Source organism: Ruditapes philippinarum, unplaced genomic scaffold (genome assembly GCF_026571515.1).
Source record: "Ruditapes philippinarum isolate M1 unplaced genomic scaffold, ASM2657151v2 ctg854_1_1_1_1, whole genome shotgun sequence".
Taxonomy (NCBI): domain Eukaryota; kingdom Metazoa; phylum Mollusca; class Bivalvia; order Venerida; family Veneridae; genus Ruditapes; species Ruditapes philippinarum.
This window is the reverse complement of record NW_026851665.1, coordinates 178718-203646: the sequence shown is the minus strand read 5'-3', so window position 1 is coordinate 203646 and position 24929 is coordinate 178718. Positions and strand designations below refer to the sequence as shown.

At 33.2% G+C, this 24929-nt stretch overlaps 1 protein-coding gene across 2 annotated transcripts in view; it reads right to left on the bottom strand.

The window, feature by feature from the left end:
• Nucleotides 1-24929, bottom strand: part of LOC132736028 (sorting nexin-13-like) — a 50394-nt gene that overhangs the window by 2597 nt on the left and 22868 nt on the right. The window contains exons 14-26 of one of the 2 annotated variants that reach the window (XM_060723083.1): nt 24220-24360; nt 21366-21470; nt 20116-20248; nt 19583-19605; nt 12051-12180; nt 11137-11285; nt 8560-8664; nt 7735-7845; nt 5335-5439; nt 4259-4321; nt 2469-2614; nt 1932-2000; nt 554-666 (exon numbers count right to left, since the gene is read on the bottom strand). In XM_060723083.1, coding sequence (XP_060579066.1) covers nt 554-666; nt 1932-2000; nt 2469-2614; nt 4259-4321; nt 5335-5439; nt 7735-7845; nt 8560-8664; nt 11137-11285; nt 12051-12180; nt 19583-19605; nt 20116-20248; nt 21366-21470; nt 24220-24360 — 1393 coding nt within the window. Of the gene's footprint in view, nt 1-553; nt 667-1931; nt 2001-2468; nt 2615-4258; nt 4322-5334; nt 5440-7734; nt 7846-8559; nt 8665-11136; nt 11286-12050; nt 12181-17614; nt 17641-19582; nt 19606-20115; nt 20249-21365; nt 21471-24219; nt 24361-24929 lie in introns of both variants that reach the window. The other variant, XM_060723073.1, reaches the window with a different exon arrangement.

Sequence of the window (24929 nt, the reverse complement as noted above, 5' to 3'; positions counted from 1 at the left end):
TTTTTAATCAAAAACTTGAAAACCCCAGAAAAATCAACATAAGTCTATTTTATTCTATTTGTATACAATTTCCATCAGACTTCCTATCATCTTTGTATTTTGTTTTCAACTAAATATGGGAGATAACTCCCAACAAAACAATTCAAGGGAGACAAATATATACAGTATGACTAGGGACATGTTCCTGCTACCACAGAAAGTCACTCCTCATATGTGCCTAACAGTCACTTACACATTAAAGAACCTCAATTATTTACATTTTAAATGAACATAATGTATTGAAAAAAGAAATTGAAGGTACACGCATTCACTTGATCACATAATAAAAGAAACAACTATTGTCTTAACATTATCAGGCACAAAGTGTTTGAGTAATCTATATCTGAATATTGGAAACTCCTGTCATAAGTGGTAAAGGTGTAAGCAGGAAATAACTGCATGTTGGATAGTTAGTAAAAGGTGAGAGAAAAGTAAGTCCACACTTAGTAAACATCTTATTAAACATTATAAGCCTTGAGTCTAAAATCTTGACATGAAATATGTTAATATTAACCTGGAATGCTGCCTAACATTTTAGCTCTACACACAACACGAGTCCTCATTTTGGTATTATGATCCCTCTCTGGTCTCGGCTCTGCTAGCACACCCTCTGGCCAAAATGAATCTCTACAAATAACATGCATAACATATTATCACCATAATATATAATTTTATTTCTTTATATCAACTGGCATGGTTAACTTATATTGTCAAGTCCAAAGCTAAAGCAATGTGGTACATAATACATACCGGTAAATATGAAATACATTGGCAGACTGTTACTTAATCCTTTTTATTTTACGGACAGGTGGGGAACTTGACATCAGGCCTTAGCAAGAACATGCTGTTCTGTTCATTTATATGAAAGGATTGGAAACATATTCCAGAAATTTGTAAACTATTCTATGTAGGTCGGGGCAAATAACTTCTGTGCTAATTTTCAAATTACTACCTTTCACTCTAAAATTAGCATTTTTATAGTGAAAAATGACTCAAAAAGCTTTTTGCTCAAATCAACTAAGACTCACACTAAAAATTGATACTTCTTTATTATCATTTGTAGATTTTTCAGCATAAGTGCTTCAATTGAACTTTGAAAGAATTTCAGATAGATATTAAGTTAAAAAGGATAACTTCTAAAAATATTGCTTTCAGGATAATGTCCCTCACCTTAAATGTGCCTTGTTATGATTATAAAGTATTGCAAGTTTAATGTCAATTTCTTTCATAGTTTTGAAAACATTCTACATAATAAGCAACTTTGAAAAAAGAATCAAAGTTAAGAGGGACATAACTTCAAAATTACAGCTTTCAGAATAATGCCCCTTCTTCAACAACTGTGTCTTGATAAATAAGCATACAAAGTTTAAAAATCTTCTACTCAATAAGCAATACTGCGGAAAAACAGTAAGGAGGGGTACAATTCTTAAAAATTTAGTTTTCAGAAGGAATTTTTTTGTCTTACAACTGCACCTTGTCTTGATAAACAAGTTTTGTGTGGAAACATGTATCTTTTAAAGTGTTTGAGGAATTGGCAATACTAAAGTTTTTTAAAACCATAACAACACAGCAATCTTAATAGTTTGACTTTTTCTTAGGAAACAGACAAGCTAAAACTGAAAAATAAAGGAGAGGAAGCTGATTTGTATTAGGACTAGCAGTAACTCATGTATGAATTTATGTAAATGTACATGTAAATACGACAATTTTCTTGTGTTTTCTTTTACAGGTAACTGATAAATATACGGGAAATATCTTAAGCCCACAGGCCTCTTTCTCCAATAATGAAATAATGAGAAGGAACAATGGTACTCAAATTTTTCTCCATACAAATGTAAAATAAAATATAAACAAAATGACCATGTCAGAATGACATGAAAAATCAGTATTACCTAAAAGCTTTGATGTACTCTGCGACCTGCTCTGCAGATGTCATGAAGTCAACATGTTCCACAATTTTCCTAAAATGCAAAACAATGTTCACATTGAATAGATTAGTGTTTAACATAATCATGAAATAGTAACAGGCAGCTATATCATTTACATATGGGAACAAAAATCATACCTTATAACTGTATACTATTACTATAGAAGTTAGAGGTAGTGTGATCTGTTTCAATTCCCAAACTATTTCTATGCCTAAAATAAATATTTTCCTGTACCATTCACAGAATGATCAGTTTGCCAGCATGGGCAAATTTACCTTTGACATTAAATAAGAAACGGACTTTTACCTTGTTCCAATTTTTTGTCACACTGGGTGCTTCTCCAGTTTAGTCATATGCAAGAGTGTTAAATAATATAAAGTTGAAAAAAAAACATCAAGGATCTTCCTTTTTCAAGTAATCTTATGAAATTCTTATTCCGTAAAATTCTTTTGTCATAAATATTTAAGTCTTAATTTGTTAAAAAAAAACAAGAAAACATACTTATTCATTCTATCACCAAGTATTGCCTTAATAAGTTGCTTGAGAACACGAACAATTTGTCGCCGCAACCACTGGTTCTTTAATCTCAAATCAAACACTTCATCCATGAGTAAAAGCATGATACGTAATGGAATGTTTTCACCAATCTGTATAAAAAACACTTATTATGATACACCTGGTCACTTCATTTTTATTCTCAACAGAAAACAAGACAAAAATTCTAGGTCCATATCAACTTTATCAAATTTAAGAAATATTTATTACAATTCATTTGTGCATCATACTGAAACAAGAGCAGGTTGAACCGGGTGATGCTCCCCAAATAGGTTTTGGACACAGGAAGGTATACCTCTTGTTGTGTCAGAGTTATGTCACAGACAAAGTTCAAAGTGTAAAAACAACCCAAATATTGTGCACGACACATTGTCTCAATATGGTGATCATTTTTGTGAAAATAGTTGTAAAATCCGACTTCAAAATAACGAAGTTATGCGCCTGACATTATTTTGCTGCAAGGTCATGCTGTGACCTTGACCTTCAAGGTAGTGACCCAAATGTTGCATGCGACACGTCGATTCAATATGGTGATCATCTCTGTGAAATAGTTGTTAAATCCGACTTCCAGTAACAAAGTTATGGGCCGGACACGATTTTGCTGCAAGGTCATACCGTGACCTTGACCTTCAAGGTAGCGACCCAAATGTTGCGCGCGACTCAATGTCTCATTGTGGTGATCATTTCTGTGAAATAGTTGTAAAATCCAACATCAAATAATGAAGTTATGTGCCGGACACGATTTTGCTGCAAGGTCATGCTGTGACCTTGACCTTCAAGGAAGCGACCCACATGTTGCGCGCAACACATTGTCTCAATATGGTGATCATTTCTGTGGAATATTTTTTAAATCCAACTTCAAATAACAAAGTTATGGACTGGACACGATTTTGCTGCAAGGTCATGCTGTGACCTTGACCTACAAGGAAGCGACCAAAATATTGCGCGCGACACGTCGTCTCAATATGGTGATCATTTCTGTGAAATATTTTTAAAATCCAACTTCAAATAACAAAGTTATGGACCGGACACGATTTTGATGCAAGGTCATGCTGTGACCTTGACCTTCAAGGTAGCGACCCAAATGTTGCACGCGACACGTCGTCTAAATATGGTGATCATTTCTGTGAAATATCTTTAAAATCTGACTTCAAATAATGAAGTTATGGACCGGACACGATTTTGCTGCAAGGTCATGCTGTGACCTTGACCTTCAAGGTAGCGACCCAAATGTTGCGCACGACACATCGTCTTAATATGGTGATCATTTCTGTGAAATAATTTTAAAATTCAACTTCAAATAACAAAGTTATGGGCCGGACACGAATTCGGTACGTACGTACAGACGGACGTACCAAAATTTGATGTTTATGAGGCAAATCAGCTCATAAACACCGCCTGGACCAACGTCCATAAGCAAAATAAGCTCATAAAAACAACAAAATAGCTCTTAATTTGAATTTCATGAGTTTTTGTTCTTTATTTAACTACGGAATGAAGCTCATAATAATCAAATGTTTGCTCGGACTGACGGACTGATGGACGGACAGATTTTTCGGGGAGCATAAATATAACCTGAAGGCTTAATTTGTGGGCAAAATATCTGATCCTTAAATTTGTCGTCAAAAAAACGTTTCTTTGTACATGTTTGAAGTTTACTATAAAAGTTAGCTTACAATCAAGAACGTAATATTGATCTAAATGTCTATAGATTATGGTAATCAAAAGATACATACTTCTGGGTCCAGCCCAGCTCCAACTTTTGTTCCCTGATTCAATGAACCTCCCTTCAATGAGTCCTGGAATAAATAATACATTTTTGCTATATTATTTCATCAGATTTAAAGTATACAGCAGGATTCAAACCTGCAGCAGAGAGGTTAGTGATTCTTATTCATTCAGCCATAAATTGTAATTAAACATTTACAGCATTCTTCACTGAATATTTAGCATTCATTTGAAAATCATAGTATTCAACTTAAAGTTTTATCAAGTGAAGAAAACATGTTGGATTTTCATAAATACAGAATACACATGTATTTCAATTTGAACTGTGACCTATGATGATGAGACTATAACCTATATCTCACTTCTTGATGTGATATAATCTATATCACACTAAACAAGCATGATGAGACTATAAGCTATATCTCACTTCTTGATGTGATATAATCTATATGACACTAAACAAGCTTGTACAATAAAGGAGATCAGATATTTATGTGTATCTCTTCCTATTTTCGAGCATCATGCAAGCTACAATCTGCAAGCAGAGTGCGAGCACTAAACCTCGGCCTTTTTGGTCATCATTTCTCCTTTATCTCCTGTACTGTTTGAGTGCTAGAAGTGAAAATCATGACAATGTATAGCCCAAGAAAGCAGTATTTTTCTCCATATAATGTGACACAGGTTTTTTCCATCTTGCAAATGACCATTACCTGGAAAGCCTGAATAAGCCATGAAATCATTTTCTTACCCCACATTATCTGGAAAGCCCGAATAAGCCATGAAATCATTTACTTACCCTACATTATCTGGAAAGTCTGAATAAGCCATGAAATCATTTACTTACCCCACATTATCTGGAAAGTCCAAATAAGCCATGAAATCATTTACTTACCCCACGTAATCTGGAAAGCCCGAATAAGCCATGAAATCATTTACTTACCCCACGTAATCTGGAAAGCCCAAATAAGCCATGAAATCATTTACTTACCCCACGTAATCTGGAAAGCCCAAATAAGCCATGAAAGCATTTACTTACCCCACGTAATCTGGAAAGCCCAAATAAGCCATGAAATCTTTTACTTACCCCACGTAATCTGGAAAGCCCATCATGGGAAATATTTTTGATATTTTCAGGCATTTGTATCACAGCATGTCCAACAGTTTTTAATGGATTAACTATTGTGTCCATCTAGAAATATATCATCAACAGTTTTTAATGGATTAACTATTGTGTCCATCTAGAAATATATCATCAATAGTTTTTAATGGATTAACTATTGTGTCCATCTAGAAATATATCATCAACAGTTTTTAATGGATTAACTATTGTGTCCATCTAGAAATATATCATCAATAGTTTTTAATGGATTAACTATTGTGTCCATCTAGAAAATATATCATCAACAGTTTTTAATGGATTAACTATTGTGCCCATCTAGAAAATATATCATCAACAGATTTTAATGGATTAACTATTGTGTCCATCTAGAAATATATCATCAACAGTTTTTAATGGATTAACTATTGTGTCCATCTAGAAATATATCATCAACGGTTTTTAATGGATTTACTATTGTGTCCATCTAGAAATATATCATCTACAGTTTTTAATGGATTAACTATTGTGTCCATCTAGAAATATATCATCCACAGTTTTTAATGGGTTAACTATTGTGTCCATCTAGAAATATATCATCTACAGTTTTTAATGGATTAACTATTGTGTCCATCTAGAAATATATCATCTACAGTTTTTAATGGATTAACTATTGTGTCCATCTAGAAATATATCATGGGCAACAGTTTTTAATGGATTAACTATTGTGTCCATCTAGAAATATATCATCAACAGTTTTAATGGATTAACTATTGTGTCCATCTAGAAATATATCATCAACAGTTTTAATGGATTAACTATTGTGTCCATCTAGAAATATATCATGGGCAACAGTTTTTAATGGATTTACTATTGTGTCCATCTAGAAAATATATCATCAACAGTTTTTAATGGATTAACTATTGTGTCCATCTAGAAATATATCATCAACAGATTTTAATGGATTAACTATTGTGTCCATCTAGAAAATATATCATCAACAGTTTTTAATGGATTAACTATTGTGTCCATCTAGAAATATATCATCAACAGTTTTTAATGGATTAACTATTGTGTCCATCTAGAAAATATATCATCAACCGTTTTTAATGGATTAACTATTGTGTCCATCTAGAAATATATCATCAACATATTTTAATGGATTAACTATTGTGTCCATCTAGAAATATATCATCAACAGTTTTTAATGGATTAACTATTGTGTCCATCTAGAAAATATATCATCAACAGTTTTTAATGGATTAACTATTGTGTCCATCTAGAAATATATCATCAACAGTTTTTAATGGATTAACTATTGTGTCCATCTAGAAATATATCATCAACAGTTTTAAATGGATTAACTATTGTGTCCATCTAGAAATATATCATCAACAGTTTTTAATGGATTAACTATTGTGTCCATCTAGAAATATATCATGGGCAACAGTTTTTAATGGATTAACTATTGTGTCCATCTAGAAATATATCATGGGCAACAGTTTTTAATGGATTAACTATTGTGTCCATCTAGAAATATATCATCAACAGTTTTAATGGATTAACTTTTGTGTCCATCTAGAAATATATCATCAATAGTTTTTAATGGATTAACTATTGTGTCCATCTAGAAATATATCATCAACGGTTTTTAATGGGTTAACTATTGTGTCCATCTAGAAATATATCATCAACAGTTTTTAATGGATTAACTATTGTGTCCATCTAGAAATATATCATCAACAGTTTTTAATGGATTAACTATTGTGTCCATCTAGAAATATATCATCAACCGTTTTTAATGGATTAACTATTGTGTCCATCTAGAAATATATCATCAACCGTTTTTAATGGATTAACTATTGTGTCCATCTAGAAATATATCATCAACAGTTTTTTATGGATTAACTATTGTGTCCATCTAGAAATATATCATCAACAGTTTTTAATGGATTAACTATTGTGTCCATCTAGAAATATTTCATTGGTAATGGAAATAATTCACATTAACATAATGAGCATATGTAATTTCTATGATTGCTCACTAATGTTAAAAATCATATTTGAATACATCTATGATCAAATTTCTTATTTTAAAATGTAGATTAGTACAAATGTATCATAAATAGACATAAAAAGTTAAATATAAAGAATCCAGAACAATTATTTACACTTTCTTACTTTCCACTATTTACTATTTTCAGTTGATAATTGTTTGCTTTATTTCTTTACCTTTAGTAAGTGAAATGTGATTTAGTATGCATTTATATATATCTGTAGTAAACTAAGTTAAATGTTAAAAGCTTTCAGATAAGTAAGGTATGTTTTGTTCTTATAACAATCATACAAAGTTATGAATTCATGGACAAATATACAATTTAAACAAACCTTTCTGGCTAAATCACTTTTATGTCGTTCCCACATTCCAGGTGCCAGAAATTTTAGCACAAACTCTTTCACCCGTGGATGTTGATCCCAAAGTTTAGGTGATAATAATGTCTGCAAATAAATCAAATCTGTCAAAAGATCAACATTTGAGTCGCGTCACGACAAAACCAACATAATGGGTTTGCAACCAGCATGGATTCAGACCAGCCTGCGCATCCGCGCAGTCTGATCAGGATCCATGCTGTTGGCTATCAGTTTCTCTTCTTGTAATAGGGTTGGAAAGCGAACAGCATGGATCCTGATCAGACTGCGTGGATGCGCTGCCAGGTCTGGATCCATGCTGGTCACAAACCCAATTTGTTGGTTTTGTCATGACACGGCTCATTTATTCATTCAATATATACAAAATGATTTGACAAATGTTGTCATTATCTGCTTATAGTAAACAAAAGACATGCATGTAAAACACAACTCTCTTGACCAAATTTCTGTTGAAGATTTCATTCAATATTTTTTGACAATAAAGATAAAGGCAAAATTTCAGTATTACAATATAAAACACTTGAGGTATGGTCAGTCCACCTACAAAATTGTAACTTAATTAAATAGAATTAAATGGAAAATGAAAGATTATTTGCAAAGAAAAATATCTCTCAACCTCACAGTGTATAATTAACATAAATTCACAGAAAGACATATCCATTATACAATTCCAAATGAGTGTTTTCAGTAAACATTAAATTAAAGAACAAGTAAACATTAAATTAAAGAACAAGTAAACATTATATTAAAGAACAAGTTAACATTATATTAAAGAACAAGAACCTGTAGGTAATTGTCTAGTGCTTTTCTTCTTTTCTCCAGGAATTCTTCACCAGTTTTCTTTAAAAATGTTTTGGGTGGGAGGCTTGGTCCATGAAAATGTGGCAACTGAAAGGAAAATGCTGACAAAATTAAGATCAGAAACTAGGAATGAGTCTGAAGGACAAAGACGACCCCACTATATCTGTGAGGACACCAAATGATATGAAGAAAGATGTTTTGACAAAATAGCTGGTATTTCATAAATTTTTTTTGCAATGAAAGACACAGATGGTTGTTAATATAAACAAGAGGGCCCTGAGGTCGCTCACCTGTATATAGCCCACCCCCACCCCCCCAACCCCCAACGTTGCAGGGCCAATTTAACCCAAGGGCTTTTATTTGCACAATCTTGGTAGACACCCATAAGAAGATGTTTCATGCTAAACATCTAAGCTCTAGCTCATTGGGCTTTTTAAAAGAAGATTTTTTTAAGTTTTTACTATACACATAGTTAAAAACAATGACACCCCTGGGGCCGGGCCAGTTTTGACCCCAGGGCTTTTATTTGAACAAACTTTGTAGACACTTACTAGAGGATGTTTCATGCTTAATTTCTAAACTCTAGCTATTTGGGTTTTTTCAAAGAAGATTTTAAGTTTTTGCTATACACATATAAAGAAAATCAATGACCCCCGGGGCGGGGCCAATTTTAACCCCAGGTCTTTTATTTGAACAAACTTTGTAGACACTCACTAAAAGATGTTTCATGCTTAATATCTTAACTCTAGCTATTTGGGTTTTTTCAAAGAAGATTTTTTTAAGTTTTTACTATACACATATAAGGAAAATCAATGACCCCCGGGGCGCGGCCAATTTTGACCCCAGGGATTTTATTTGAAGAAACTTGGTAGACACCTATTAGAACATGTTTGATGCTAAATATCTTAGCCATAGCTCTTCGATTTCTTTAAAAGAAGATTTTTTAAGTTTTTACTATATGCATATAGGGAAAATCAATGAACCCCCGGGGCGGGGCCAATTTTGACCCCAGGGCTTTTATTTGAACAAACTTGGTAGACACTTATTAGAACATGTTTCATGCTAAATATCTTAGCTCTAACTCTTTTGGATCTTTAAAAGAAGACTTTTTAAGTTTTTACTATATGCATATAGGGAAAATCAATGACCCCCCGGGGCGGGGCCAATTTTGACCCCAGGGCTTTTATTTGAACAAACTTGGTAGACACCCATTAGAACAAGTTTCATGCTAAATATCTTAGCTCTAGCTCTTTGGGTTCTTTAAAAGAAGATTTTTTAAATTTTAACTATATGCATATAGGGAAAATCAATGACCCCCTGGGGCGGGGCCAATTAGACCCCAGGGCTTTTATTTGAACAAACTTGGTAGACACTCACAAGAAAATGTTTCATGCCAAATATCTAAGCTCTACCTCTTATGGTTTTTGAAAAGAGGATATTTTAAGTTTTTTCTTTTGGTTGCTATGGCAACCAGAGTTCTGCATGGAATTAAATTCTTTGAACAATTTTTAAAGGTTACCACCAAAGGAACATTCCTGTGAAGTTTGGATGAAATTGGCTTAGTGGTTTATGAGGAGATGTCATTTAAAGTAAAAGTTTACGGACAGACGACGGACGGATGACGGACGAAAAGCGATCACAAAAGCTCACCCTGTCACTTTGTGACAGGTGAGCTAAAAATCTTAAAATTCACAAGACCTTAACAAAATTCTCAGTTTAGTCTGTACTGGAGCATCGAAGTTGAAAATAAAAGTACAATAGTTTTTTTGGATATGTAACAATTACTTTCATTGTCAAAGTAAAACATTGGTTATCATACCAGATAGGATAACAATACCTTATTATGCTCAACAATTTTGTGTACTGAGTTTACAATCCCTGAGTTCAGAATGAACCAAATAAGGTTTTCTAACTGTTAACCTTTGACCTCTAAGTGTGACCTTGACCTTGCAACAAGGGTCTTCTTGGCATGCCACACTGTCTTATCATGCCTAGCATGTGTGCCACAACATCCTTTGATGCATGACAAAGTAAATGACCAGACAAGATTTTCTAACTGCTGACCATTGCATTCTAAGTGTAACCTTGACCTTGGAGCTTTGGGTCTTGGTTGTGTGCATAACACACTTATGGATTATGGGTCAGATAAGAACTACTCACTGCTATCAGTTTCCTTTTTTCTTAAAACTGGTTCAAATTATCCCTAAGCCTGCTAGCCATGCTTCTAGAGCAAGCCAAGGCCCTATTTGATATTCAGTCAGTACATATTTAAAAAATTTCCCTAACAATAAGTAATGGTTTTGCCATGATTGATAGGTGGACAAGCCAATTTGAGATATTTAGCATGAAAAGGGTTACAAAATGTCATGACTTCTGGTCACTCAAGCGTAACAAAACTTACTATATTTATATAACAGAGTTGGTTTTAACAGCTATGTTTTATCTTTGGTACATGCATCTAAATTTAAAGAAATATATATGCAGTAAAACTTGAGTAACAATGTAGTAATCTTTACTTGTTTCCTGGTTATTTCATTTTTTAATCCTGAAGGAACTTACCTTTTCTGACATTATCATTTGCAAGTCATGAAAATCACTAAATCTTCTATATACATCCCAAATTTCTTCATCATCACACAAAATCTTTGTCACTCGTATTGAAAACACTGCATATGATTTACCCGACTTTTCTGACTCCCGAACAATACCTTTAAAGTGAGTGAGAAATTTCATAAAATTTTAAATTAAAATTTTGTTGTTTTGTTTTGAAGCTCTGATTAACAACCTGGAACTAAATAATGCTATAAAGGTGCCATGAGGAAAACAGCAACAAGATTATTGCATTAAACATATAAAATTATTATTTAAGGAAACATTTCTTTGAATCCACAAGCCTTTCAAATTATTATATTACTCCAATTACTAAATTCTGACCTAGATTGGAACTATTAATAAAACTTTTGTATAGGACTTCCAATGAAATTTGTGGTAAATGTATTAAGTAGGTTGGGAGGAATAGTTTTCGAGACATAACTGACAAAAGGACATGTAGGCTTTCAAACATTTCATTGTGGCGGCATGACCAAGCAGATAACGCTTCAGACTAGTAATGTAAGGATTGCTGACAGTGTGGTTTCAAACCCTGTCAGGGGCAAGCCATTGTTTGCTTGAACAAGAAACTTTACATAAATACTGGTTGGTTCCAGAAACGAATTCAAGACTGTTTCAATAAGCTTATAGCTACCAACACAATCAAACTAAAATAAATTTGTATAAACTTTTACATTGCTTTCGCTAAAGCTAGCATTTGACAGTAATGGTTCAGTATATATGATTCACTACTACAAACAAGAAACATAACTCTTATAATTCGCACAATGAGTTACATAATGGAAGTTAATCAACATAATACATGGTAAACTGGAAATGATCATACAGTATTATATCACTGACAAATTGATAACAAAAGTTACCTGTTTGTGAAATTTGAGCTTTTATAGTGAATGAAGTATTGTTGGATGTATAAGGAGAATTGGATCGTGAATTGTTGTCGTACAGAGATGATGATGTAGATGTACTATCTGATGAATCATTCATATCATTCTGAAATAAATATATTATATATATTATACAGAGTATATTGAAACATTGTAGATATGATATTAAATCTAATGAACAAATTGAATAAAATCATATCAAGTGATTGCGAGACTCTGGCAGACACAACATAATTGTTTTATTGAATTCAATAAATTTATTATTGAATCTACTCGATTTTTTAAATGTTTAAACAATAACACCGTTCAAAAGAGACATTTTTCGTTGATACATCTATAATGTAACATTAACATTGAGTGCGCTTGAACACAATGTTTGTGTATGAATCACATCACATAAAAATTTTATTACAATTGTGTAATATCAATTTTATTAAATGGCCTTTATTACACTCCTACTCTGTGGTTTATGTGATAAAAAGGTATCTTGACTTGGAACCTGTAATTGGCTCGCAATGCCTGGAACTCACAAGGTGTGACCTATTTTAAGGAAAATCCACAGGAATCAAATTAACAGTTATAGATCAAATGCCTTATAGGTTCCTTTAAAGTCAGATAAGTCTAGTGTTTTACTTTAATCTTATAAAAAAACATTTGGATTAATCAATTCAGTATTAAATTATATATTGTACTAGAACTCCGCGAGTTGGATGTGTCGCCTTGTGAACAATATAGTTTAGGAGAAATGGCCAGGACAAAAATGAAATATGAAAACTAACAAAGGTAAGGCCCCCACGGTTACGCGTTTAAACGGATTCGTTTCGATTTTCAGTCGAAAACGTTTACGATAATTTTAACCGTTTAATCGAAATGACCATATTGTCTTACAAAATATCCTAATAATTGCCGTAATCATGAATTCTATCAATTTTAATTGGTTTATTCCAAAGTAAAATACGTAAAATAGGTAATTACAACCCTCCACACACCATTACCGGCACTAATCGTGACATAATACATTGGTAAAGTTAATTTTCCTTTGATCTATCAAAAGAGCGAAACAGGGATACTATGCAGAAAATGTGTGTGGACTCAATCATGATGAGCCCTGAACATTAAATTATTTGTAAATAAAAAGTAAGTCATCATTTGGAGACTTGAATAAATGGTGCAGTATAGTACAAACTAGAAATGCGTCCATAGGACACGGATGCCCCCACACGCCACTGTTCTGTCAATCTTATTACTCTAGGTCAAATATTTTTTAGACTACATGTGCCACAAGTTGAAAACTAAAAATCAACAAAGGGCCATAATTCTGTAAAATTTGGTCGCGGCAAAAATTCCTTCCTTTACTACCATCTACACATTGAGGTTGTTCATCCCTGGAAGTTTAAGCAAAATCTGACATCCGGTTTAAGAGGAGTTGCGTTCACAAAATTTCTACATAGTATATAGTGAAAAAAATCAACAAAGGGCCATAATTCTGTTAAATTTGGTCGCAGCAAAAATTCCTTCCTTTACTACCATCTACACATTAAGGTTGTTCATCCCTGGAAGTTTTAGCAAAATCTGCCATCTGGTTTAAGAGGAGTTGCATTCACAAAATTTCTACATACATGTAGTATATAGAGAAAAAATTAACAAAGGGCCATAATTCTGTTAAATTTGGTCGCAGCGAAAATTCCTTCCTTTACTACTATCTACACATTAAGGTTGTTCATCCCTATAAGTTTAAGCAAAATCTGCCATCCGGTTTAAGAGGAGTTGCGTTCACAAAATTTCTACATAGTATATAGTGAAAAAATCAAAAAAGGGCCATAATTCTGTTAAATTTGGTCGCAGCAAAAATTCCTTCCTTTACTACCATCTACACATTTAGGTTGTTCTTCCCTGTAAGTTTAAGCAAAATCTGCCATCCGGTTTAAAAGGAGTTGCATTCACAAAATTTCTACATAGTATATAGTGAAAAAATTAACAAAGGGCCATAATTCTGTTAAATTTGGTCCCAGCGAAAATTCCTTCCTTTACTACCATCTACACATTAAGGTTGTTCATCCCTATAAGTTTAAGCAAATCTGCCACACGGTTTAAGAGGAGTTGCGTTCACAAAATTTCTACATAGTATATAGTGAAAAAATCAACAAAGGGCCATAATTCTGTTAAATTTGGTCGCAGCGAAAATTCCTTCCTTTACTACCATCTACACATAAAGGTTGTTCATCCCTGTAAGTTTCAGCAAAATCTGCCATCCGGTTTAAGAGGAGTTGCGTTCACAAGATTTCAGGACGTACGGACAGACAGACGTACGGACGGACGGACAGACGGACGGACAAGTGCAACGCTATATGCTCCCACTTTGTGGGGGCATAAAAAGTACCATCGTTTAAACGGTATCGTTTCGGTTCTTAGCAATCGTGTAAACGTTTACAAAAAAATGTAAACGTGGGAGCCTTAAACAAAGGGCAATAACTCAAAAAATAATAAGTGCAGAGCAGCAGTTTCTGTGCACTGCACTTCTTATCAATAAGATCTATCATTCTATGAAGTTTCAAGTCCATATCTTTTATAATTTATGAGAAATAGCCTGGACAAAAATAAATTATGAAAATTAATAAAGGATAATAACTCACAAGTAAGAAGTGCAGAGTACCGGTTCTTGTATACTGCACTTTTTCTTAAAGAGATCTATCATCCTATGAAGTTTCATGTCCATAGCTTTCATACTTGAGGAGAAATGACCAGGACAAAAATAAAGAAAGAAAATCAACAAAGGGCAATAACTCAAAAAATAAGAAATGCAGAGTACCTGTTCTTGTGCACTGCACTTCTTCTTAATGAGATCTATCATCCTATGAAGTTTCAAGTCCATGGCTTTTATACATTAGGAGAAATGGCCCGGACAAAAATAAAGTATGAAAATTAACAAAGGGCTATAACTCAAAAATTAGGAAGTGCAGAGTACCGATTCTTGTGCACTGCACTTCTTCTTAATGAGATCTATCATCCTATGAAGTTTCAAATCCATAGCTTTTTTAGTTGAACAGAAATGGCCGGGACAAAATTAAAGTATGAAAATTAACAAAGGGCAATAACTCAAAAATTAAGAACTGCAGAGTACCGGTCCTTGTGCACTGCACTTCGTGTTATTGAAAGAAGCATGCATACCAAGTTTGAAGTCAACCAGACTTATAGTGACTGAGTTATGCTCCGGACAAGCTTAAGGGGACGCCGACAACGACGCCTACACAGACGACGTCGACGACAAAAGTAACCCCTATATGTCGCCATTTGAAGGCGACACAATAAAGGTATTATTTAACATATATGCATTCTTTATACATTGGATGATATGCATTCTTATACATTGGAAGATATGCATTCTTTATACATTGGATGATATACATTCTTTATACATTGGAAGATAAGTAATAGAAAGAGCACCGAAACACGAGGTTATCTGATTTGTACGAGGGGGCGTAGCCCCCCGAGTATAAATCAGATTACCGAGTGTTTTGGTGTTCTTTCTCTTTTGTATCATAGTCAAACATAATAACACGTTCCCTGTTGTCACAATATGAAACCCCGGCAAAAATGAACCAATGAACGAGCATCTAAATATGACATTTCTGACGATTTCACTTCACTGCCGTCACAATATGTAAACCCCAGCAAAAATGAGCCAATCAATGGGCATGCCCTGGAGTGCGGGTAACTAATACCCGCACTCCAGTTAACGCACTGTGCATGTATATGTATACGATTTAACCCTGACACATTTTCAACAGAAAGGTCTCCAAACTTTGATACAAGCTATGATTAACATCTCTATTTTGTTACAACATAATGATAAATTTATTACCTTATACAAATATTCATTGATTTTGATAATAAATAATGTTCCCCTTTTGTTTTTTGATTCTTTGTTTTTAGTAAATCAATTTTTAATACATTCCCACTCACCATTTTTTTACCCTTAACAAAATAAATAACATTCAAATAGGAATTTGCTATGGATGAGAGATGTCCTGAAAATCCTAAATTCAGTTTTTCTTTTATACTTCTGCATTTAAAAAGTGTTTGAAAATGCTGTATTCACAAATATTACTATGTTATAAGTGATAAGTGACACTAACATTAGACTTTTATATTATAAGGATGTTTTCAAATTTACCGTCAAATCTCTCAGAGCTAATCTTTACTTTTAAATCTATAACAGTTAGAGATGCTTCCATTGACATTTTTATGAGAACTTGAAATTATTGGTCTATAATGAAAGGTTTGTAATACTATAACTGATTCTGTTGCTAGTGTTTATAAGAAATATATATGGATGGTTTTGGTAGGTATGAGATACAAAATCTGATATTATATCTATAACCAATATATACAAAGCAGATAAGAAAGAAACAAACAAACAAAGAAACAAAAAAAGGAAGGTTTTCATTAGAATATGCAGAAAGGAAGAAAAAAGGAATAATTAAGAAAGAAAGGGAAGAAGAAAAGTGATGGGAAAGACAAACTGGCACCTATAAGCTCGATAAAAAATTCTAGTGAGCAGAAATATATAATCAGTCAGGGCTGTTCATTAGCCAGTCCTTATCACCTTTATATAATTTAAGCTTTATACATTTTGTACATTAAAAACTCACATTAAAAAATCATGAACAACTAAAGAAAAAAAACATCTGTAGCTATAAAATTTACATATAATATCTAATCAAATGTTGATCATCACAATGCAAGCTGTGTCTGTTAAGAAAGATCCAGACCAGCAAAGTGCAAACATCTTGATATTTCATCATAAAAATTATCAAGCCGTATCAAGCCCAAAGTCATGCATGCTATACATTTTGTTGTTGATAACTCTCACACTTTGCTCGATATTTATAAATAGACAAGAATACCGGCTCAAGCATTTATACATTTATGAAAAAGAACCTTATTAGTAATATTCCAAAAAGTAAAGTTTTTCACTAACATTAAAGTTAATAAACCACAAAGTTTAAATTAGAAAGTATTTTTGTCATACATGGTATGTCTCCTATTAAAGACAGTTCAATACCAACGGTTTACAATAATTTTGCAAAAGTTTTATTATATTTTCGCAATGAATTTTTACTCAGTTTAATTTTGATATGTTCCTGGACACCAATATAAAAAACCCTGGACATGAAAAAAACAACAACAACAACAACACAGAAATTAAACAACAAACATAATAGAGTCTGGCAAAATTGTTCAAGCTGGTGTAATTATTTTTGCTATCTTTTGTAGTGTTGATTATAAAGAGAGTGATTCAGCAACTGAATGCCTAAGTCAACTGGTGGCCATATCTAAACTGTTACATGAAAATGAAAGTATTAACAATCTTATGACAAAATTTGTCAACATGTATTCTAAAATAGAGTCAGTAATATATCAATTTTTTATACAACTGTTGCCACTCTTACAAGAATACAATTATTTCTAACATTAAACTGGTTAGTATGAAAGATTAAACAAATATGCAAGTGGTTAAATTATGTGAAAACACTTACAATATCTTCAGACTTGATAGATTCATCTGTAATCAAAACATAAAACAAGAACATGCACATTATATCCTGCATGAACAAGTAAAATCTCCAACCAACACTAGAGAAAAACATGCAGAAAAATTGTGCATGGAAAATCCATGGTTATCCAATAAAATTATGCTTTTGTTTTTACAATTTATACAGACAAGACTGTGTTCAAATCCATCTGTCCAAATCCTATACTTCATATAGATAACATGGTCTTTAAAGTCAGCTTCTTGCTTTGGTATTTCAACAATCAAACTACAGTATGACTTGTTTTTAAAGACCATTCTGTCAAAAGAGAATATTTATCCATTTAACAATGCTGGACTATATTGTCGAGTTTGACTGTATATCTGTTAAGAATTATGTTTTATTTCTGGATAAACCATGTGGAATTCCCATACATTTTCTTTTACATTTTTTTTTTCATCAGAACAATCATCTGTAGCATCTTCACACATTCTAAAAGGGGTTGCAATAGGTCCTAGCTAACTACTTACATATTGTTACATACAAACATGGCATCTAATGTTATACTTAAAGTCAATACATATCAGCCAACACTGAAAGCTTCATAGCTTGATACTGGCTTAAAAGTTTTATAACATGTGTACGTCAGTAGCTTATGTTACACATAGAAACTATCAAAATTGTAAGCTTCATAGCTCAATATTAGCATGAAACTTTTATATTCAATATGCTTGTTTGTCTGTATTCTTTATTTGAGCACTAGGTGTAATACAGACAATTTATTATTTTATAACTGTTTTTATAGATTATGTACTAGTATAATCCGCAAATAACTGCCAACATCTCCCAATTCTTAGCTATCAGACTGGTGATTAGACAGTTTTAATCAAGCTGGAAATTACATTTGGCATTTGGGGTGCCAGATGAGTCGCTTCTATAAAATGATGTCATTTTAATGCATTTTATAAATGATACTACATGCTCAGGATGACATTATTTTGCCATCATGAATGAAGTTGTAATTTCATACACTATTGTTTGAAAAAAGTAAAAGATGAAATGACATTTATTTCCATGAAACATTACTTTATGGAGGTAAACCATTTAAAATAAGATAGAATATGGTAGAATATGCAAGAAAAAATATCCGACGTTATTGAGGTTTAGATCAAAATATGATCCCTCGAGTACACTGGCCATATACCCTTGGGACGGATATTCCAATCCAAATTGTAACTTATGGCAGATATTATATATTAATGTTACAAAGAAGGACACATGATGTTATTTTTTATTTTAGGATCTTCATGGTCAGTTCACATTCTGTTGCAGATTCTGACCAATCAAATACCTGATATCACTTGGAAAATTTATTAAAAAAATTATTTGATACATAACACTTACTGAAGATACTGGGGCAGACTGGACTTCATATAGCATAGAAACAAAATAGTTAGAATTCAAACAAGGAAAGCCTAGAAAAAAGCTTCAATATTTTAAGAATATAAAAGTTTCAGCCACTTTTGCATTAGCTTTAATTAGAAGTAGAATGTAGAGACACATTTAGTTCAAGCGAAAGATGGTCCACATATTTCTCAATTAGCAAAACTGACTCCCATTAACCCATTAAGATTATGAAAGTTGACACATGGATTCATTCTGATAAATTTCAAACAATTCCTAATAAGTTTTAAATAAATTCTGATTAAATAAAATAATTCCTGAAAACTATTTAATTTTTGAATATTTCCTAATAATTATTAAAAATTTCTTATTTTCTCCTTGAGAAATTTTAATACCAAATTTCACAATTCTAGTATATTTTAATCTAACACCTTCCCACACCTACAAGAAACAGAGGGTGAAATAAGGTGACATAAATGTACACATTGTGAAGAAGAAAGCATGCATTCCCCCATGCTTTATCACTAGACACAGGCATACATATACACATGTATACATTACAGCACATACTTTAAACCAGATGATCCTCTGTACTGAAAGTTAAAGTGAAATCTTCAACACTAAAATAATCATCTTTCAATTCAGTGCTTTATAGTTATAGTAAAGTCTGAAAATTACAAATGCAATCTTACAGGGAATGATAGGCTCAATCTTATATCAACCATTGCTATACATACTCTTGTCCTGGCATGAATCGAAAACAGTCAGTTTCAAGTCTTAAATGGGATAAAGTTCCAGCTTTACTGGTGGAGGAAGACCTCAGATGCTCTTCTGTGCATTATTTCAGGCATGAACGGAGACCTAAGTAGAACCAACGCTGTTCCGTAAGCTAGCTGGATAGCTTCATAACATGAAAGAATCCAAAGTCCCTGTCGGGATTCGAACCCACAGTGGACAGGGGCAAGTGGTTTGAAGTCACAGGTATAGAGTGTGGCCAGACTTCATTGAAGTGCAAGTTGGCCTACTTCTATACCAGTAGTATAAGCATTTCAATATCTTCACAAGTATTCATAATTACAGGGAGTTAAACATTGTACACTTACCATCTTCTAAACTAAGACCATCAGAGTTGTCATTCTTGTCATTTGAGAAGCCGAGTTCCTCTAAAAGTTTCAAGTACACCGGGCTTTGGATAAATGTCTCATAATATTCTTTTTCATGAAGTAGCTGGTAAACCTGGAGCAAATATTATATAAATAAAAAATATTTACTAACAGAAAAGACAGATCATTTACATGTTTAATACATATAAAATTGTTGATAGTTACCTTTTGAAGTGCTTAAACTTATGTGATTTGCCTTTTTAGACAATATGTATGTTAAAGGAAAATAACAAATAGACCAATCAGCTGTAATTGGTCTAACACTTTTCATTCAATAGTAATATGGCATTTAATGTAGATTCTTGTTCTAAATAATAGCTTTCATGTTGGTAAATTCCACTGCTCACTAACATAAAATTATAAACAGTTAATTTTAACCTTTTAATTGATACCAAGTTACATTATTCTGTCACTCTTTAGCATTATAGGGAAAGTCATCAATGTTAGTCAATAAGAGACCAGAATCCTCTGAGCTTCAAACATATCGACCTGTATTACATCCTTATATGAAAGAATTTAAAGTCTCTGGCTTGATTCAAACCAAATGCATTTGGGCTAGAAACAGCGCTCTGAAGTCAGAAATCTTATTCTTTAACCCTTTCCCCCATGAGCATATTGTGAAAAATGGCCGTTTTCACTGAAAAGCCTCCTCTTACAAGTTCAAACTGCTATGAAACTATGAAAAATGCTTCAATACTAATCAAACTTGGCACAAATGTTGACTGGACCATTGCCTTTGTAACGACATGCTCAGTCTTAAATTTCCTGTTACCATGGCAATGAGGGGACATCTCAAAATTGCCAAAAATCACTATTTTGCAACGATTTTTTCCATCAAAATTTATTTCAAAGTGCTGCAACTTCTAAAGGGATTGAGATAGAGTCAAAGGCTTTTCAGCGTTGGTTACACGTTACCTTATGATCGACCTGGTGTCATTTAAAGCCTCTCACAAGTCCAAAATTTTCTTGGTGATGAGGGGGACTCCGACCCCCTTCAAACCCCCCAAACAGAAGGGGGCATTTTTTCACTATTTCAGGCCTAAAAAAGGGGGGGGGTCGAAAGTGCGTTGTTTCGCGTATATATGAGGTAAAGGGTTAAATCTTAACTTGGCCATAGAGATATGCAACACTCCTTTTATAAGTTTATAATCATTTTAAGTACAGGTTAAACATTATAACACAAGGCATACCCTAGCTTGAACTTCATCAAACACCTCGGCAATCAAAGATTTACTCTTGATGTAAGATAGGCATCTCTTTAATATATCTGACTCTATTTTGATCCTTGATGGTGCCTGAAATAAATTTAAATACAAATTCTATATTGAACTTCTCAACTAATTAAAGACCAAGACCCAGCTTGTACTTCAGTACAAATCTAACAAGGATCTAAAGAGTTGACTTATTGGTTGCCTAGTTACTGTATGTAAGGTACCTGCCTATCAATCCTGGGATCATAGTCTAATCCTACAGACATCATCATGTGTCCTCATAAGAAGCCAATACTATGAGGTTATATAAAAGTTTTATTGAGCACAGTTTCAAATCTCAGGATTTTTATTGGTCATTGTATATTATCTGGCAGTTTCTGACCAATCATATACCTGAGTTATTAGTTTGAGCTAAGACAATTTCTTTATGTCCTTGGACACTGGTTCATTTCAGGAAGCAATTCAAAAGTGCTTCAAATGAGATAAACTTTTACATTGGAAAAATGTTAAATCAATATGCATTTACTTAAGCAACTTCGATAATGAGTAAGCCATTTGTTCATACAAAAAAATGCTATTTAAAAATTAAAATCTCTTTTAAAAAGCTTTAAGTGTTTAGGTTAAAGGGTGCACAAATATATAAATGTATGTCGTTCAAGAATCAATAAATTAATATCTACATATGACGACGTTTCTATTGACGTGATGCAATGCTGATATAATTTCCTGTTTATTGTTATTATTTTTATTTATTTATGTAACCTGAAGAAGGCTGTTCAGTCGAAACATTGATATATTAAAGGGAATTTTTAAAAATTTTCAGTTGATTACTAATTTTTTACTATTTATCTACATATGATGTATGTCTAGAACTCATAACTTATCAAGATGGCAAGTCATTTTCTGACAAGCTCAAAGGAATATGAACAAGCAAATTCGTTGAATTTATATCCCCCGCCGAGTACTGGTTATTATTAACACAACAACTGAAGACATAAGGCTTTATTTATATATTAATCATGGCATAAACTGTAATATTCTTTGAACTTGAAGCCTTGTACCTTCAAACAAGAAGAATTTTTAAGTTTTCACTATATACATATAAGGAAAATCTATGACCCCCTGGAGTGGGGCCAATTTTGACCCCAGGGCTAAAATTTGAACAATTTTGGTAGAGGACCTATAGGTTATATCATATACCAAATATCAAAGCTCTAGGCCTTGTACTTTCAGACATGATTTTTTAATTTTGCATTTTTGAAACTCCTTTTCTGGCCCTGTGACCTACTTATGCAACAGACCGGAACCATTTGATCAACTTTGGCAGGGGACCACCCTAGGATCATTCCTGTAAAGTTTGGTTGCTGTGCAGTCATTTGTTTCTGAGGAGATGTTGTTTAAAGAAATTGCTGACGACGGACTGTGGGGGATCACAATAGCTCACATAGATGTAAAAACATCTTAATCTCCAGACTTCATTGCCATTTTCAAGGCATCAAGAAGGGATTTCACAATTTTCAAATATTTTTAAATGTTATTGTAACAAATCATTTTAATTCTTCTTTAATAAAAACTAGAAATCTGTCCATAGGACACGGGTGCCCCCACCGCTCCACTGTTCTGTCAATCTTATGACTCTAGGTCAAATATTTTTTTGAAAACTAAAAATCTTTTTACTAAGTAAAGGCAAGAACTTTACAAATACTGAATAAATCCCCAAGCAAACCCCAAGTTGAAAATTGCAAATTTATACTACTGTAATTCAAGGGCAATAACTCTAACAAAACTGAAAAAAATCCACATGCAAAGTCCCAGGTTCATAGCATCACAGTGAGGTGAATCATTATTCCTGTAATTTAGTGATGTTGATCATTATTCCTGTAAAGTTGGTCGATTCTAACTCAAGCACTCAAGGATCAAATAACAACATAATGAAACAGTTTTTACTAAGTCAAGGGAAATAACTCTACAAATACTGATAAATCCACAAGCGAAACCCCAGGAACAAACTAAATATGCTGAGCAACTTTCCAATAAGGTTTAATGACCCTATGTCAAATCCTTTTTGAGTTACATGCGACACATGTTGTAAATTGCAAACATTTTCTAAGTAAAGGGCAATAACTCTAAAAATACTAAATAAATCCAGACGAAAATAACCAGGTGCACAACTACACATTCTGATCAACATTCCTGTAAAGTATCATGACTCTAGGTCAAATACTTTTTGAGTTACATGCGACACAAGTTGAAAATTACAAAATTTTACTAAGTCAAGCGCAATAACTCTAAAAATACTAAAAATATCCAGACGAAAATACCCAGGTGCACAACTACACATACTGATCAACATTCCTGTAAAGTTTCATGACTCTAGGTCAAATACTTCTTGAGTTACATGCGACACAAGTTAAAAATTACAAAATTTTACTAAGTCAAGGGCAATAACTCTTAAAATACTAAAAATATCCAGACAAAAATACCCAGGTGCACAACTTCACATGCTGATCAACATTCCCATAAAGTTTCGTTGAATTCCAGCCATTAGTTGCAGAGAACTACTCCGGAAACGAAATTCGGACAAAATTTTACTGAGTCAAGGGCAATAACTCTAAAAATACTAAAAATATCCAGACGAAAATACCCAGGTGCACAACTTCACATGCTGATCAACATTCCCATAAAGTTTCATTGAATTCCAGCCATTAGTTGCAGAGAACTACTCCGGAAACGAAATTCGGACGGACGGATGGACGGACGGACGGACAACGCCAAAACTATATCCCCCTCCCGATTCCATCGGCGGGGGATAATAACAATATGGCTGGTTTACCTTTTCTGATAAATACTGATTGTAAATGAGTGTAGCTGCCTTTCTCAATGGTTCAAGGTCCTGGTGGGACTGGGATATATTTGGGTTCTCATTGTTACACCTGATCACCTTCACCTGTAGCTCGGCTGTTGTCCTGAAACCCTGTAACAAAATCATTATTTGGTCACAATACAAAAATATGTCTTACAAAAGTACGAATGATTTTAATTTAACAGGTTTGCAAAGCTGAAATAATAAGGGTAAATACAAGTAGAAAGTAAATGAATCAATCTAGAATGCCTAGTTTCATGCCACGTTCAATGACGTTAGAGCTGCCTTCCTGGTCATTAGGCTACTATATTTACCTCCCCTGGGGATTCTTTCACTCTGTTTATCATAGCCTTAACATGTTGCCCTCTCGGATACCAATTTACACATACATGTAAGTGAATGCAAAGAAGAGCAAATTCCTTGCTCATGTAAAATTAGCAGTGTCCATGATGGAACTTGAATCATGGACGTTTCAATCCCAGATTGCATATCTTACTACCAAACCACTGGTCTAAAAGTTATCAAGTCCACAAATATAACTTAGATATTTTCCTCCAATAAAAGAAATCATCACGCTGACTCTTTTTTTCATGAATGGGCAATAACTGCAGTATAAATGTTATGAGCTGTAAAGGACTACAAGATATGTAATTATGTATTGCTTTCCTCGTTCCCGTAAC